We start from the raw sequence: 17749 nt of genomic DNA, 5'->3' as shown, positions 1-17749 counted from the left end.
CAGTTGTGGTTCTGTGGGGTGGGGAGACGGTGGCTCATTCTCGTGCTCAGGAAGACGCCTGGAGGAAGACACTGGCCTTTCTGCGGGAGAATTTATACAGCAGGAAAAACTCTGCCGTTACCTTCACGTCACACCTGTAACAGAGATCTAGTAAAACACAGATACCTTGACTTTAATCTAATAATAAACAGAGTGTAAATGATTGATAGTTGAACTTTTATATCCTTGCATCTTGTGAATAAACAGACTGAATGTTTTAAATCATTACAATCACATAGAGAACAGTCAACACATTCCGTCTAATGATTTCTAAAACATTTGTCAATGTTTTGGCGCCCAAAGTTTGTATGTCAAAGGCTTAGTGTTGCGTTGAAAACATGCACTTAATGTACAACTGAAGTTGTTGGAAGGGAAATTATATTTTGTTTCGGACGGTTTGATTTTTCTCTGTGACATTTATTTTGTGTGATTAAAATGGAAAAATACTTATTTATTAAAATTCCTGAAAACTTATCTGTGACAAATATCTGTCAATAAACATCGACGCCTTCTTAAAATAATCGCCTAAGTCATTTTTTCAGATTTTTCAGGAAACACAAAAAACTGAACCATTTGTTGAATATTTACTAACAATTTAATTGAAACAGTTATAACAACAGATGCCTATTGACATACAAACAACAAGGTCAGTCAAACATGGAACATGAGAGAATTAAATGACGTAGGCAAATTTTCGAACATGCCTTTGTGACTTAGGCAATTTTAAACCTTCTACTCTGTCAGGAATAAAGCATAACTAACAAACTAAACATAATGCTGAGGAGGCGTGTGCATTTCTTCACTTCTCCTTCCAGCTCTTCTTTGCTGGATTCTTGACTGATCCCTATTAGTGTGGCAAATTGTCAAAGAAGTGATGACACTCGACAGGCATGATGGACTTCATTGACTGGAGGTCCTGGAACTTTCTCTCCTTGATTGGCAGAGCACATGGAAACAATCTTATCCATGCCATTGGCCCATTTGGCACCTGTACCCTTTGTGGCAGTTCTTCCCACACAGAGGCTTCTGAGAAGGACAGTCTGAAATGGACCTTGCCTTCACTGCTAAACTGAAGAGCCCGGAAGTCATGCACAGTCGGGTCTCCAGCTTTTTTGCCTGGTCTGATGCTAAAGAAGTAAGATCCATTCAGTTTCAGTAACTCATCGTGCTTGATTACTTTCACATGGTAAGGTGATGGCGTGATTCTTGCAGTCTGGAGTATAATGACATAGTCTCTTGGAGTGAAGATATGTGTAACTATTTTGCGTTCAATTGTGATACGGATCGTATTAAATGGTAGTTGAATGTGACTTTAAATTTTGCTCTACAATGTCAGGTGAATATTATACATCATGAACCAAAATGGAGAAGACAAAAAGTAATGTTGCAGGTTGTTTTGCTTGAAGCATCTTTTATTTTTGCAGATGTGTGTCCTCCTTTGTACTGAACGGTCAGTGTCAGGTTCGAGTGTGCTGAACTCAGAAAAGGTCAGAAAAAGATCTTATCTTGCAGCTTTGTGGTAAAAGTGAGCTGAGTTCATCTTGATTATGAACTTAGGGACTTTCTGTGGTCAAGAATTGCTCAAGTGTTAGAACTGGATGTACTTACGGAAACTCTTTGTGGTTTAACTATGCATTGTAAGCTAAACTGTTGGTGCAAATGTCAAACCGAGGTGTGATTAACTCAGGTGAACTTTCTAATGTGTTTTTTGTTAGAATTAGCTAACGTGGAGTTATTGACGTAAGCTGTGACATGTTTTACCCAGCAACAAGTGTTCAACCAATCATTGAGATTATGTACCAAATATGGAAGTCTTCCAAGGGACTGAAGACTATAAAATTGTGATGACGAGATTAGACAAGGGGGGGACAAATAGTGTGTTTGATGCTAGACTAATTGATAACTGACTTCTTTCCTTTTTGTAACCTTTTCCTATGTTTGCCTGAAGCAAAAAAACAAACAATTGCTTTAACTTTTTAAAACCTGTCTTGTTTTTTGGTGAGTTCTTCCATTTCTCCTGGTTTGGTCCTTCCATCCGAAACATAAGTGGTGAGTTAATTTAAATTACGTGACCCCCCTCTGGGGCAGCCCGGATTTAACTGGACGGTCAATTTTACGGAAGTATTGGAGTAAAGTGGAGAAACACTGGTGGTCGTGTTCTGCATGGGCACGCAGTTTAAGTCAGAGCAAAGTGGAAAGAGTACCCGGTGTATAAAATATAAAGATGTCTGACGCGGCAAATTCAATGTAATTGTGGTTTTTGAGATTTACTGTTACTGGCATGTTCAAGACAACAGTACTATGCATGCTGTCACACTCCATTTGTGTATGACCTGCAACAAGGTATTTCTGTGTTATTAGTACCCCAGATTTCCTTGCAAGCTCAGAGTATGCATTCGCCACACATGCATTGCGATTCTGATAACCGCAGCCGTCGCTTCATACTATAATCTCCTTGAGTTCTGGATGGCCTTTGATCACACCTTCAAAATGACGATACTGAAGATGTGCAGACACCTCACTACACAGGTCACCTTCTGATTCGTCCCAAACGTAGCAGTAGCCTTCCTTTGATCTGAAGTTGAAAAGGGTAAAGTTATGGACCTGCAGTCTTGTTCTGAAATACAGGCTGCTGGCTTGGGTTTTTGGACACAGTAGCACAGCTAGCAAGTCCATTGTCCAAACGGACTTCTCTTCGTTAGCAGAATCCTTGTCCCGGGATTTCTCTTGCCTCGCTTCATCCTTCTTGGTGACGCGTGCGTCATATGCAGCCTTACTGATATTCCCATGTTTGAATGAAGCACAAACATCACACTGATCTTTACGTGGAGTAAATACGGAATAGTTCTCCTCATGGAACACAGCTGTGAAATATTGGGCTCCAACAGCCCTCACTCCAGCAGTTGCAGCTGCCTGTTGATATTCACGATGTAGTTGGGAGATGGTTGTGCCTGGGTAAAGGAACTTCTTGTCTTTGTAGGTAGCTGTGCTTCTGCAGTAGTGTGAATCAACACTGGGTAGGTCCCTCAACCAGTTCTTAATGAAATCCTTGACATCAGGTTCAACCTTTGTCTGCTTGCCACTCTTAGGTCCAGATTTAGATGGCGCCACTGCTTGTTTTTCAGGGTCGATGGGGTCGTTCAGCCATTTTGTAATGGTTCTTTCAGGGAGACCAAGTGTAGAGGAAAAAAGTGCCTTGCACACTTGAACACTTGTTCCATCTTCAAGCTTCAGTAGGCAGGACAATGATAAATTGTGTTGGGATCCCTCAGCAACTTTTCTTTGCTTTATGTTAACCTTTGTGACCAAAGTGGTGACGTGTAACCAACATTCTTCCCAGGTGTTCATTGCCCAAATCTTGTCAAATCCCCACTGCCGCTGCTCTTCTGTAAGGACTTGGCAGTCTCGAGTTGAGACTCGCTGACAGAACTTGGAGTTGCAGGGAGGACCCACAGCCTTTGCACTTCTTTCTTTGCCACCTTTGCTCTTGTATGACATTCCTTTGAGACGTTTCTGCTTGGATTCATTTTGCTTCCATGTTCTTGGACTAAGGCGTTTATTTCTTTTCTTTTTGCCTGTATTGTTTAAATCAACATCCTCATCCTCATCCTCATGCTGCTGTTCTAAAGTTGTTGCCACCAGTGTTAGGCTGTCTTCATTTTCAGGGGCAGAGGACTCATCACAGGTTGGGGTATCGTCCGGATCTTGAATGACATCATCATCATCATCACCATCATCATTTGATATCTCCTCTTCATGGTGTGTTACATGCCAGGCAGTAATCCAGTGCAGGAGTGTTTGTGGGTTTTTCCCTCCTCCTCTCTCTCCTCTCATCTGTCTGCTCTCCAGGTGCCATCAGACTGCTTGGCCTGCACCTGTGGGAAGTGGTGGTGGTGGCTAGTCCCATCCCAGGGCACTCCTGTAAAAGGACCATACCTGCAGTGAACGTCCTCTCTTTTCCTCTGTCTGCCTGTGGGAGCTGCTGCTCATGGTCTTCTGCCTGTTACACTGACTTATGCTTAATCATGTGTGGAGTGAGGTTGTGGGCTTAGGTCAGTCAGGGTACCCTATACACTTTCCTACCCGTAAATCACTTTTGTATAGATGCATTAGGTTATAGGGTTGGTGCCACTTCTGTATTTATCTTTTGGTTAAGTTCTTTTTTTAGAAAGGAGTCAGGTTTTTGTTTAAGTTCTGTTTTAAGGACAGAATCAGTTTAGGCACATTTTATTGTATTTTTCTGATTTTGGTTGGCACAACCCCCTTGTCCCTTCCTCCTCCACATTATTGATCATTTGTTAGTTTTTGGGTTTTTTTGTTCAATAAATCTTTGTCACTTGTTTCCACCTACACTGACTCATCTTCATTTTGATTGTTGGGTTAACGTCTCTTTTACACACCAACAAAGGAGTCGTACCAGTGTGGATGTGTCTGCTTGGCATCTTTAACATCATCCATGGGAGCTGATGCTGCATCATTATCAACATGCTGCATCATCTCTTTAATGACAGTCTCATTGTCATCCTCAGTAGATGAGGACAGGTTGGTGTCATCATTGTCAAGTGCATCTCCTACCAAAATGGAAAAAAAATATCTAAACCCTTCAAAAATGTGTGATCATTCTGAGAAACATGAATTTCCTTGTGGTCAATTGTATTAAGCTATATCTAGGATTCCCAAAATGGTTTGCAAGTGTCCTCTAAACATAGCAGAACAGGCGTACTATAATACCAGTCAAATCATCTTATGATTACTCATATTATGTTTAACTGAAATTTTCATTAGTTAAAAGCACAAAAGTAAAGAGGATCCTTTGTGATTTTTTTCTAGATTGTAGATTACAATACAGTATTAAAATCTTTCTTAATTAGATGATGTACAGTGGAGAAAATTACACAAAAAACAATACTGTTTGTTCAAATATTGTTTGATAAGACATAAAAGAGTTAACAGAAAGCTTATCACTTGTAAAAGCCATAGATTATGGAGCCTTTCCACTTTTTGTGCTTTTTAGCTAAATTCCTAAACTGAAATTTTAACTAAAAAGACTGAATAAAAAGATGAAATATTTTGCAATATTTAGTATATTACAGTAAACATCTTCACCTACCAATATGGGAGGAGCCCTGAATTATGGAAGTAACGTCAGAAACTGTGTAGAATTTTCTTCTTCTTGAATCAGCCGCCATCTTGAAAAGCTTGTAAAATTGCCGAAGTCCCACTCTTGACACAGACAGTTCTACTAAAGGGATAGAATCTGTTGAACTGAGGATGGAGGCAGTTTTACCAGAGGCGGCTGTGGGCTTCCCGGTGAAAACCAGCATTTTCCAAGCGTAGCTGGATCTGGCGTCGCAGGCTACCCATGTCTTGATCCCGTACTTGGCGGGCTTGTTCGGCATATACTGTCTAAAGGGACATCGGCCTAGGGTGTCGGCGGCGAAAGATGTTAGAGAGCAGAGCGTGAGAGAGAGGAGAAAGAAAGAAAGAAAAAAAGACAGAAAGGACACAAACAAAATAACTTTATTTTATGGGAACAAAAAAAAAAAATCAAAAAATATAGATATTTTTTAAATTCATTTCGTTCGTTTTATTCGTTCATTACTATTATTATTATTATCATTATTATTATTTTTATTTTTTTATTTTTTCATTCGATCGGCGTCAGGCCTCTGAACAGAACCAACTGCTCGTCCGCCGTGACGTGACCCTCTTCAAAATGGTTTAAAAATGTCTGAAATACCTCACATGTGACGAATTGATGCCTTTGGGATTGTTTAGAAGTATTTTAAAACAGAAAAAATTTTGGACCAAAATCTTATTTTTTTTAATACTTATGATTTTTTGTACCGGTGGTAAAAAATGACCCTCTTCAAAATGGTTTCAAAATGTCTGAAATACCTCAAAAGTGACTAAATGATGCCTTTGGTAAAATTTAGAACAATTTCTAAGCAAAAAAAAATTCTGGACCAACATCTAATTTTTTTTCCGACCACACCCTTAAGATGTTTTGTACCGGTGGTCGAAAATGACCCTCTTCAAAAGGGTTTCGAAATGTCTGAAATACCTCACATGTGACTTTTTGATGCCTTTGGAATTATTTAGAAGTGTTTTTAAGCAAAAAGAATTTTGGACTAAAATCTCATTGTTTTACATACCGCGTCCTTAAGATTTTTTGTACCGGTGGTCGAAACTGACCCCCTTCAAAAGGGTTTTGAAATGTCTGAAATACCTCACATGTGACTATTTGATGCCTTTGGGATTATTTAGAAGTGTTTTTATGCAAAAAGAATTTTGAACCAAAATCTCAATTTTTTTCATACCGCGTCCTTACGATTTTTTTTTTTGGTGGTCGAAAATGACCCTCTTCAAAAGGGTTTCAAAATGTCTGAAATACCTCACATGTGACTAATTGATGCCATTGGGATTGTTTAGAAGTTTTTTAGGAAAAAAAATTTTGGACCAAAATCTCATTTTTTTTTCATATCGCGTCCTTACAATTTTTTCCACCGAAGGTCGAAAATTACCCTCTTCAAAAGGGTTTCAAAATGTCTGAAATACCTCACATGTGACTATTTGTTTCCTTTTGGATTATTTAGATGTGTTTTGAAGAAAAAAATTTTGGACCAAAATCTCATTTTTTTTCATATCGCGTCCTTACGATTTTTTTCACTGGTGGTCGAAAATTACCCTCTTCAAAAGGGTTTCAAAATGTCTGAAATACCTCACATGTGACTATTTGTTTCCTCTTGGATTATTTAGACGTGTTTTGAAGAAAAAAATTTTGGACCAAAATCTCTTTTTTTTTCATACCGCGTCCTTAAATTTTTTGTACCGTTGGTCAAAAATGACCCTCTTCAAAAGGGTTTCAAAATGTCTTAAATACCTCACTTGTGACTGTTTGATGCCTTTGGGATTGTTTAGAAGTATTTTTAAGCAAAAAAAATTTTGACCGAAATCTCATTTCTTTTCATACCGCGTCCTTACGATTTTTTCTAGCGGTGGTCAAAAATGACCCTCTTCAAAAGGGTTTCAAAATGTCTGAAATACCTCACATGTGACTATTTGATGCTATTGGGATTGTTTAGAAGTATTTTTAAGGAAAAAAAATTTAGACCAAAATCTCATTTTTTTTCATACTGCGTCCTTACAATTTTTTGTACCGGTGGTCGAAAATGACCCCCTTCAAAAGGGTTTTGAAATGTCTGAAATACATAGCAAGTGAGTATTTGATGCCCTATGGATTATTTAGAAGTGTTTTTAAGCAAAAAGAATTTTGGACCAAAATCTCAATTTTATTCATACTGCATCCTTACAATTTTTTTGTACCGGTGGTAAAAATGAACCTCTTCAAAAGGGTTTCAAAATGTCTGAAATACCTCACATGTGACTATTTGATTCCATTGGAATTGTTTAGAAGTATTTTTAAGCAAAAAGAATTTTGGACCAAAATCTCATTTTTTTTCATACCGCGTCCTTACAATTTTTTTTTAAAGGTGGTCGAAAAATACCCTCTTCAAAAGGGTGTCAAAATATCTTAAATACCTCACACGTGACTAACTGACGCCATTGGGATTGTTTAGAAGTATTTTTAAGCAAAAAAAATTTGGACCAAAATCTCATTTTTTTTCATACCGCGTCCTTATGATTTTTTGTACCGGTGGTCGAAAATGACCCTCTTCAAAAGGGTGTCGAAATATCTTAAATACCTCACATGTGACTATTTGATGCTATTGGGATTGTTTAGAAGTATTTTTAAGGAAAAAAAATTTTGGACCAAAATCTCATTTTTTTCATATTTTTCTTTTTTTTCATATTTTTTTTCATTCCTTACGATTTTTTGTACCAGTGGTCGAAAATGACCCCCTTCAAAAGGGTTTTGAAATGTCTGAAATACATCACAAGTGACTATTTGATGCCTTATGGATTTTTTAGAAGTGTTTTTTAGCAAAAAGAATTTTGGACCAAAATCACAATTTTTTTCATACCGCGTCCTTACAATTTTTTGTACCGGTGGTAGAAAATGACCCTCTTCAAAAGGGTTCCAAAATGTCTGAAATACCTCACATGTGAGTATTTGTTGCCTTTGGGATTATTTAGAATTGTTTTTAAGCAAAAAGAATTTTGGACCAAAATCTCATTTTTTTTCATACCGCGTCCGTAAGATTTTTTGTACCGGTTGTCGAAAATGACCCTCTTCAAAAGGGTTTTGAAATGTCTGAAATACCTTATATATGACTATTTGATGCCATTGGGATTGTATAGAAGTATTTTTAAGGAAAAAAAATGTTGGACCAAAATCTAATTTTTTTTCATACCGCGTCCTTACGAATTTTTGTACCGGTGGTCGAAAATGACCCTCTTCAAAAGAGTTTTGAAATGTCTGAAATGCCTCACATGTGACTATTTGATGCCTTAGGGATTATTTAGAAGTGTTTTTAAGCAAAAAAAATTTTGGACCAAAATCTCATTTTTTTTCATCCTTACGATTTTTTGTACCGGTGGTCGAAAATGACCCCCTTCAAAAGGGTTTTGAAATGTCTGAAATACATCAAAAGTGACTATTTGATGCCATATAGATTTTTTTAGAAGTGTTTTTAAGGAAAAAAAATTTTGGAACAAAATCTCAATTTTTTTCATATTTTTGTTTTTTTTCATATTTTTTCATTCCTTACGATTTTTTGTATCGGTGGTCGAAAATGACCCCCTTCAAAAGGGTTTTGAAATGTCTGAAATACATCAAAAGTGACTATTTGATGCCATATAGATTTTTTTAGAAGTGTTTTTAAGCAAAAAGAATTTTGGACCAAAATCTCAATTTTTTTTCATACCGAGTCCTTACAATTTTTTGTACCAGTGGTCGAAAATGACCCTCTTCAAAAGGGTTTCAAAATGTCTTAAATACCTGACGTGACTATTTTTTGCCTTTGGGATTATTTAGAAGTGTTTTTAAGCAAAAAGAATTTTGGACCAAAATCTCATTTTTTTTCATACCGCGTCCTTACGATTTTTTGTACCGGTGGTCGAAAATGACCCTCTTCAAAAGGGTTTCGAAATGTCTGAAATACCTGTTTTATGACTGTTTGATGCCATTGGGATTGTTTAGAAGTGTTTTTAAGGAAAAAAAAATTTGGACCAAAATCTCATTTTTTTCATACCGCGTCCTTACGATTTTTTGTATCGGTGGTCGAAAATTATCCTCTTCAAAACGGTTTCAAAATGTCTGAAATACCTCACTTGTGACTATTTGATGCCATTGGGAGTGTTTAGAAGTATTTTCAAGGAAAAAAATTTTTAGACCAAAATCTCAATTTTTTTCATACCACGTCCTTACGATTTTTTGTACCGGTGGTCGAAAATGAACCCCTTCAAAAGGGTTTTGAAACGTCTGAAATACATCACAAGTGACTATTTTATTCCATTGGGGTTTTTTTGAAGTATTTTTAAGAAAAAAAATTTTGGACCAAAATCTCATTTTTTTTCATACCGCGTCCTTACGATTTTTTTTTACCGGTGGTTGAAAATGACCCTCTTCAAAAGGGTTTCAAAATTTCTGAAATACCTCACATGTGACTTTTTGTTGCCTTTGGGATAATTTAGAAGTTTTTTTAAGCAAAAAAAATTTTGGACCAAAATCTCATTTTTTTTCATACCGCGTCCTTACGATTTTTTGCACCGGTGGTCAAAAATGACCCCCTTCATAAGGGTTTCAAAATGTCTGAAATACCTCACATGTGACTATTTGATGCTGTTGGGATTGTTTAGAAATATTTTTAAGGAAAAAAAAATTTAGACCAAAATCTAATTTTTTTTCATACCGCGTCCTTACGATTTTTTGTACCGGTGGTCAAAAATGACCCTCTTCAAAAGGGTTTCAAAACATCTGAAATACCTCACATGTGACTATTTGATGCTATTGGGATTGTTTAGAAGTATTTTTAAGGAAAAAAAAATTTGTACCAAAATCTAGTTTTTTGTCATATTTTTCTTTTTTTTTTCATATTTTTTTTCATTCTTTACGATTTTTTGTACCGGTGGTCGAAAATGACCCCCTTCAAAAGGGTTTTGAAATGTCTGAAATACATCACAAGTGACTATTTGATGTCTTATGGATTTTTTAGAAGTGTTTTTAAGCAAAAAGAATTTTGGACTAAAATCTCAATTTTTTTCATACTTCCTTCATACTTCCTTACGATTTTTTTTTTGGTGGTCGAAAATGACCCTCTTCAAAAGGGTTTCAAAATGTCTGAAATACCTCACATGTGAGTATTTGTTGCCTTTGGGATTGTTTAGAAGTATTTTTAAGGAAAAAACAATTTTGGACCAAAATCTCTTTTTTTTTTCATTCCGCGTCCTTACGATTTTTTGTACTGGTGGTTGAAAATGACCCTCTTCAAAAGGGTTTAAAAATTTCTGAAATACCTCACATGTGAGTATTTGATGCCATTGGGATTGTTTAGAAGTGTTTTTAAGCAAAAAAAATTTTGGACCAAAATCTCATTTTTTTTCATACCACGTCCTTACGATTTTTTTCACCGGTGGTCGAAAATGACCCTCTTCAAAAGGGTTTCAAAATGTCTGAAATACCTCACATGTGAGTATTTGATGCCATTGGGATTGTTTAGAAGTGTTTTTAAGCAAAAAAAATTTTGGACCAAAATCAAATTTTTTTTCATACCACGTCCTTACGATTTTTTTCACCGGTGGTCGAAAATGACCCTCTTCAAAAGGGTTTCAAAATGTCTGAAATACCTCACATGTGACTATTTGATGGTATTGGGATTGTTTAGAAGAAGTTTTAAGCAAAAAAAATTTTGGACCAAAATCTCATTTTTTTTCATACTGCGTCCTTTTGATTTTTTGTACCGGTGGTCGAAAATGACCCCCTTCAAAAGGGTTTCAAAATGTCTGAAATACCTCACATGTGAGTGTTCGTTGCCTTTGGGATTATTTAGAATATTTTATAACCTTTGTGTTGCCCTTAATACTCAGGGCACATGCAGTTTCCTAGGTCTAACAGACCCCCATTCCAAGGTCCTGTTTGACTTATTACTCTGACTGGGCAGTAGAGCACAGCGCCGTCCCCCCTCTCCTCCCCCTCCCCTCCACACACACACACACACACACACACACACACACACACATACACACACACACACACACACACACACAAAGACACACACACACACAAAGACACACACACGCATACACACATGCACTAAGACACACACACGCATACACACACACACACACACACACACACATACACACACACACACACACATAGGCCTCCCGGGTACTGGGCATTGGAGCTTCTTATGCTGGTCAGAGTTTCCCATGCTGGTCGGAGCTTCTTAGGCTGATCGGAGGTTCCTATGCTCAGTCGGAGTTTCCAGTGCTGGTCGGAGTTTCCCGTGCTGATTGGAGCTTCTTAGGCTGATCGGAGCTTCCTATGCTCGTCGGAGTTTCCAGTGCTGGTCGGAGTTTCCCATGCTGGTCAGAGTTTCCTATGCTGATCGGAGTTTCCCATGCTGATCGGAGTTTCCCATGCTGGTCGGAGTTTCCCGTGCTGATCGGAGCTTCTTAGGCTGATCGGAGCTTCTTAGGCTGATCGGAGCTTCCTATGCTCGTCGGAGTTTCCAGTGCTGGTCGGAGTTTCCCATGCTGGTCAGAGTTTCCTATGCTGATCGGAGTTTCCCATGCTGGTCAGAGTTTCCTATGCTGATCGGAGTTTCCCATGCTGGTCAGAGTTTCCTAGGCTGGTCGGAGTTTCCTATGCTGATCGGAGCTTCTTAGGCTGATCGGAGCTTCCTATGCTCGGTCGGAGCAAACCCTGTTCCCTTTACATCAGACAGCAATGAACAGCAGCCTCACAGGCAGAGGGGCCTTGGGGAGGACCGGGAGCAGGCCAAGAAGCCCAAGTTTTCCCACAAGAAGAACAGAGACAAATTCCTCCCCCCACCCCCCATTGCACTTTTGTACGTTTCAATAAAAATAAAACGTTTGATATATATTATTTGTATGTGTGTCCTCAGACATAAAGGGTTGAAACTGGTTGAAAACTGGACGAAAACACACTGGGTAAAATAAAAGGCACAAACTCAACATAAACCGGGTAAAAATATATTAAAAAAAATAAAATAAAATAAAGACTGTGAGATTCAGAATCAAGGTATATTGCTTTGTTCTTTTTTTTTTTTCCTCCTTGTAAGTTTCAATAAAAAGTCATAATATTCGTACGTGTATTCCTCAAGACATAAGGGGTTGGAAATTAAACTGGTTGAAACCTGGATGGAAACAGATTGGGTAAAAAAAAATACATAAATAAAATGAGGCACAAACTCAGCATAAACCGGGTAAGAATCAACATGAACCGGGTAAAAATATATAATATAAAATAAAAGAAAGACTGTGAGATTCAGAAAGGTATACTTATTGCTTTCTTTTTTTTTTTCCTCCTTGTAGGCTTCAATAAAAAGTCATAATACGTACGTGTATTCCTCAAGACATAAGGGGTTGGAAATTAAACTGGTTGAAACCTGGATGGAAACAGACTGGGTAAAAAAAAAAAAAATAAGGCACAAACTCAACATAAACCTGGGCAAAGACTGTGAGACTCAGAACTCCACATTGGTATCCACTTTTTACTGCTTTCTTTCTTTTTTTTTCTCCTCATGTTGCACTATGCTTCAATACGTTTGATAAGATGTGTGTGTCGTCAGGGTTGAAACTGGTTGAAAACTGGATGAAAACAGACTGGGTAAAATAATTTGAGGCAACATAAACCTGGTAAAAAATAAAAATGACTGTGAGACTCAGAAATAAAAGTCAACGTTGGTATCCACTTTATTTCTTTATTGCTTTCTTTCTTTTTTTTTCTCCTCATGTTGCACTATGCTTAAATACGTGATGTGTCCTCAGGGTGGAAACCGGTTGAAAAAACAGACTGGGTAAAATAACATTTGAGGCAACATAAACCGGGTAAATGACTGTGAGACTCAGAAATAAAACTCAACATTGGTATCCACTTTATTATTATTTCTTTATTGCTTTATTTCTTTTTTTTTTTCTCCTCATGTTGCACTATGCTTCAATACGTTTGATAAGATGTGTGTGTCCTCAGGGTTGAAACTGGTTGAAAACTGGATGAAAACAGACTGGGTAAATAACATTTGAGGCAACATAAACCTGGTAAAAAAAAATGACTGTGAGACTCAGAAATAAAACTCAACATTGGTATCCACTTTATTATTTCTTTATTGCTTTCTTTCTTTTTTTTTTCTTTCTCCTCCTCACGTTGCACTTTTGAACGCTTCAATGAAAAATATCCTCACAGCGTCCCTCCCGTTGTCCCAACACCAGCGGCGGGGTCATCATCATACAGACCCGCGCTCCAGGGCCGAGTACAACTCGTCGCACGCCGGGCAGTACAGGAGAGCGCAACCTCCACATATGTATCTCTGGCAGCGACGGCAGACTTTGCGTGTCTTGCAGTCCTTCTTGGAGGGGCAGACCTGACACCTCTTCCTCTTGCTGTCGGGGATCGCGGATTTCACTACGGGATCCGTCACAGGACAGGAAGAAGAAGAAGAAGAAGAAAAAGAAGCAGAAACAACCCGTCCTCCTCCTCCTCCTCCTCTTTCTCTTTCAGCGTCCCCAGCCTCCGCCGCCGCCCACCTGACCGCCTTCACGACCGACACGGCCGATTCGGAGCTCGGCAGGCGAGGCCTCCGCTCGATGAGCGGAGCCACGAGCGCCTTCCCCAGCTGCTCGAGAAACACCCTCCTCTTGTTGCGCCTGCCGGCCAACCAGCCGGGGTTGAGCTCTCTCCATATCACGAAGGCGTTGTAACCAGACATGTCGACGATGTTGTGGAAGACTACGAGGGGCCATCGCTTAGTCATCCTTCTGCAGCTGTAGGAGCCCACGACTTTGTCCAGGGTGTCCACGCCGCCTTTATTGGCGTTGTAGTCCAAGACGATAGCGGGCTTCCCGTCCGAGCGGACCTCGGGGGCCCGCGCGTGGAGCGTGCTGAGCAACAGCACGTTCTTGTTTTTCTTGGGCACGTAGGACACCAGCGTGGTGTCGGGCGTGAAAGCGAACTTGGAGGAGAGGACCCGTCTCCCCCGGAGCTCGAGCAGGGCGCGCGGGAGCTCGGGCTTGTTCTTTCTGATCGTGCCGAGCAGGGTGTTGTTCCTCTCGTGGAGGAGCCTCCCCGCGAGCTCGTAGGACGTGAAGAAATTGTCGCAGGTGACGTTATGACCGGTGAGACCCTCGGTCACGTCCAGCACCACGCGCGTCGCTTGATTCTTCTCCGAGCCCTTCGCCGCTCCGGTACCCCGTTCCCATCCTCCGGCGGCGGGCTTCCCGGTGTAAACCTGCATTTTCCAAACGTAGCTAGACCTGGCGTCGCAGGCCACCCACGACTTGATCCCGTATTTGGCGGGCTTGCTCAGCATATACTGTCTAAAGGGACATCGGCCTTGGGTGTCGGACAGAAAGAGAGAAAGAAAGAAAGAAAGAAAGAAAGAAAGAAAGAAAAACCAAATTACTTTATTTTATTCAAACAATGATTTTTTAAAAAAATTAACTTTTTTTTTTTTTTTTTATGTTCATCATCTTAAATCGTCAGCATCTCACCTCTGAATGGAACCAGTTGCTCGTCCACCGTGACGTCAGGGCCCGGGTTGTAGAGGGCCGGTAGCCGCTCGACCCACGCGTCCCAGAGCTTTCTGACGGCCGCCAGTTTGTCCGAGGCGCGCCTCTCCGCTCTGGTCTCGCGGTCGTCGAACCGCAGCAGCGTCGAGTAAAGGTGAAAGACTTTGAGCGACATGGTGGCTCGGAAAATCGCACGCCCGCTCTCCGCGTCCCACAGGCTGGCGGTGGCCTCGCCTCGGGACCTGTACACGCCGGCGAGGATGAGCAGGCCCACGTAAGCATGCAGGTCGATCTCATCCATACGCCTCCATCCGTCTCTTCCGTGTTTCCTGAGACCCTCGCGATTCGTCTCCTCCAGGATGATTTTGTCTATCTCCGGCGTGAGGAAGAGGTAGAACGTCGAGATGACGTCTCGGGCCTCGGAAACCGCCAGGGCCGTGGGTCCCGGAGTCCAGGGTCGCTGCTCCCGCTGCTCTTGTTGTTGTTGTTGTTGTCGTCGTTGCGACGGGGTTGTTTCGTACGGCGTAGAGGACCAAGTTATTTTCCCGTTTCTCGACGGGAACGTCTCGTGCAACGTGAAGGATTTCTCCTTCTCCTCCTACAGCTTCTCCTTCTCCTCGTCCTCCTTCTACTATGTCTTCTTCTTCTTCTTCTTCTTGAGATTCTTCTTGAGATTCTTCTTCATCTTCTTCTTCTTCTTCTTCTTCTTCTTCTTCTTCAGAGTCGGAGCAAGGTCGGTGATTCTCTCCCTCCTCGTCCTCCTCGTCCTCCTCATCCTCCTCCTCCTCCTCCCCCTCGGACACAGGTCCCTCGCGTCGGGGCTCTCCGAGGAACCCTTTGGCAGAAAGGTGGGTTTCAAAGGAGAGATCGTCTGCGGACGCCGGCCGTTTCGCGTTCTCCTGTTCCGAGTCCCCTTCTCGTACATCTGGACCCTCGGCCTCCCGGTCGCTCTCCTCCGGATGCCTTAGCAGCTGCCGTCGCAGTTGCCTCGTCCTTCTCTCCTCTCACTGTCGCTCCCTCCGTCGTGTCTCACTCTCCTCATCCTCATCGTCCTCCTCCTCCTCGTCCTCCTCGTCGTCATCATCCTCCTCCTCATCCTCCTCCTCTTCTCGCTTCTTACTTACCCGTTTTGTCTTTTCCTCCCGTTCGTCGTCGTTCCGACGACGTCCCCCGCGCCGGGTCTCTCCCAGGACCCTTTTGGCGGAGAGACGCGTCCCGGAGGAGAGATCGTCCTTACGTTCCGGCCCCCCGTCTCTTTCCTCTCGCTCCCTATCGCTTTTCTCCAGCTGCCGTCGCAGTTGCCTCGTCCTTCTCTCCTCTCGCTGTCGCTCCCTCCGTTGTGTCTCGCTCTCCTCCTCCTCCTCCTCCTCCTCCTCCTCCTCATCGTCCTCGTCCTCGTCCTCATCCTCGTCCTCGTCCTCATCTCGCCTCACCCGCGGGTCTTTGCCTCGCATCCGCTTCGGCCTTTCCTCCTGTTCGTCCTCGCTCCTACGACGTCTGTGGCACCGGGTCTGTCCTAGGACCCTTTTGGCGGATAGACGCGTGTCGGCGGAGAGATGGTGCGCGGGCCTCGATCGTCCCGCGTTCTCACATCGCGAGTCCCTGTCTCGCCCCTGTCGCTGCCGTCGCAGTTGCCTCGTCCTCCTTTCCTCTCTCTGTCGCTCTCTCCGACGGTCCCCCTCGTGCTCATCGTCCTCGCACGGTGAGCTGGAAAGAAACTCTCGTAGGAACCTTTGAGCGGTGAAATGTCGAGCTGTCATGGCTGCGGGCCGTGGGCTTTTTTTTTATTTATTTTTTTTATTTTGCCGTGCTACTGTGGAGTAAAGGTGGCGGTGGAAGGAGTAGCGGAGGAAGGAAAGTAATTTTAGTACGTTCCTTTCCGCTCATCGGACTCACCTATCCGTGCGTTCTCCTCCTGAGCCTGAGACGAGGTGAAACGGGTGAAACGAGGTGGGTCGGGGAGACCCGGTGTCAATGAGGAGGAGGAGGCTTCCTTTCCCAGAGTCATTTCTCGTATCCATTGTCTTTCTCCTCCGGGCGCATGCAGCATCTTCCATACTCTACCTGTGTGCGTTTACCCCGCTCCTCCCGCTTTGAGGAAGACGGACTGCGACGAGGAGGACGAGGCGAAGCGAAGCGGGTCGGTGAGACCCGAGGCTTATGAGAACGGGAGCCCGCGCTTTTGTTTTTCCTTCCTTCTTTCCCTCTTCCTCCTCGTCCTCCCGGCACCCGCGTCTTCATACTCACTTCTGTGTGTTTATCCCGCTCCTCCCGTTTTGAGTGTCCGTCCGTATCCTGCTCTGCCTTTTGCGGGAAAAGTCGGACTGAGACGAGGAGAACGAGGAGAAGCGATGCGGGTCGGGGAGACCCTGAGCTTATGAGAGGATGGGAGGCTGTCGTATTGTCAGTTTTTTTTTTTTTTCCTTTCCTTTCCCAGAGTCTTGTCTCTTTCCCCTCGTCCTCATCCTCCTCCCGGAGCCCGCGTCTTCATACTCACCCGTGTGTCCTATCCCGCTCCTCCCGTTTTCGCGTCCGTCCGTGTCCTCCTCCGGCTTTTTGTGTGGAAAGTCGAACCGAGAAGAGGAGAAAGAGGCGAAGCGAGAGGGGTCGGGGAGACCCGGTGCATGAGAGGAGAGGAGGCTTTTTGTATCCGTTTCCTTCTCCGGCCTTTGAGAGAAAGACGGGCTGAGACGAGGAGAACGAGGCGAAGCGATGCGGGTCGGGGAGACCCTGCGATTTTGAGAGGAGGAGAGGCTCTATGTCAGTTTTTTTTTTTTTTTGCTTTTCTTTACTTTTGTCTGGTGTTCTTTTTTTTTGCTCCCCCTTTTGTGTCTGTCCGTGTCTCCCCTTCCTTTCCTGGAGTGTGTGTTTCTGGGCCATTTGGACTTTGGGAACATTAGCAGACAGGGTCAAAGTCAAGTTTATCCAACTGTACACAGCTACTAGGGAAGGAATGTGTGTGTGTGTTTTCATCCACTGCAGCAACTAGGGAAGGAATGTGTGTGTGTGTGTGTGTGTGAGCATGCAGCAACTAGGGAAGGAATGTGTGTGTGTG

General features: G+C 42.3%; 2 protein-coding genes across 5 annotated transcripts in view; one reads left to right on the top strand and one right to left on the bottom strand.

Annotated features, from left to right (window-relative positions):
* LOC115416757 (peroxisomal succinyl-coenzyme A thioesterase-like) overlaps positions 1 to 4389 on the top strand; it is a 31017-nt gene extending 26628 nt beyond the window's left edge. For all 4 annotated transcript variants that reach the window (XM_030130612.1, XM_030130614.1, XM_030130613.1 and 1 more), the window contains one exon: positions 4 to 4389. In XM_030130612.1, coding sequence (XP_029986472.1) covers positions 4 to 140 — 137 coding nt within the window. In that variant the 3' untranslated portion in view covers positions 141 to 4389. The remainder of the gene's footprint in view (positions 1 to 3) is intronic.
* An 8961-nt stretch (positions 4390 to 13350) lies between these two features.
* Positions 13351 to 16702, bottom strand: LOC115416756 (uncharacterized). The gene is made up of 5 exons (XM_030130611.1): positions 16566 to 16702; positions 15819 to 16401; positions 14677 to 15259; positions 13714 to 14518; positions 13351 to 13591 (listed from the first exon to the last, which is right to left on the bottom strand). The coding sequence occupies exons 1-5, from the start codon at positions 16700 to 16702 to the stop codon at positions 13351 to 13353; spliced, it is 2349 nt and encodes a 782-aa protein (XP_029986471.1).
* Between the last annotated feature and the right edge of the window lie 1047 nt (positions 16703 to 17749).

This window comes from Sphaeramia orbicularis, unplaced genomic scaffold (assembly GCF_902148855.1).
Source record: "Sphaeramia orbicularis unplaced genomic scaffold, fSphaOr1.1, whole genome shotgun sequence".
Lineage (NCBI taxonomy): Eukaryota > Metazoa > Chordata > Actinopteri > Kurtiformes > Apogonidae > Sphaeramia > Sphaeramia orbicularis.
Note: the sequence above shows the minus strand (reverse complement) of the source record. Positions and strands in the feature narration are given on the sequence as shown.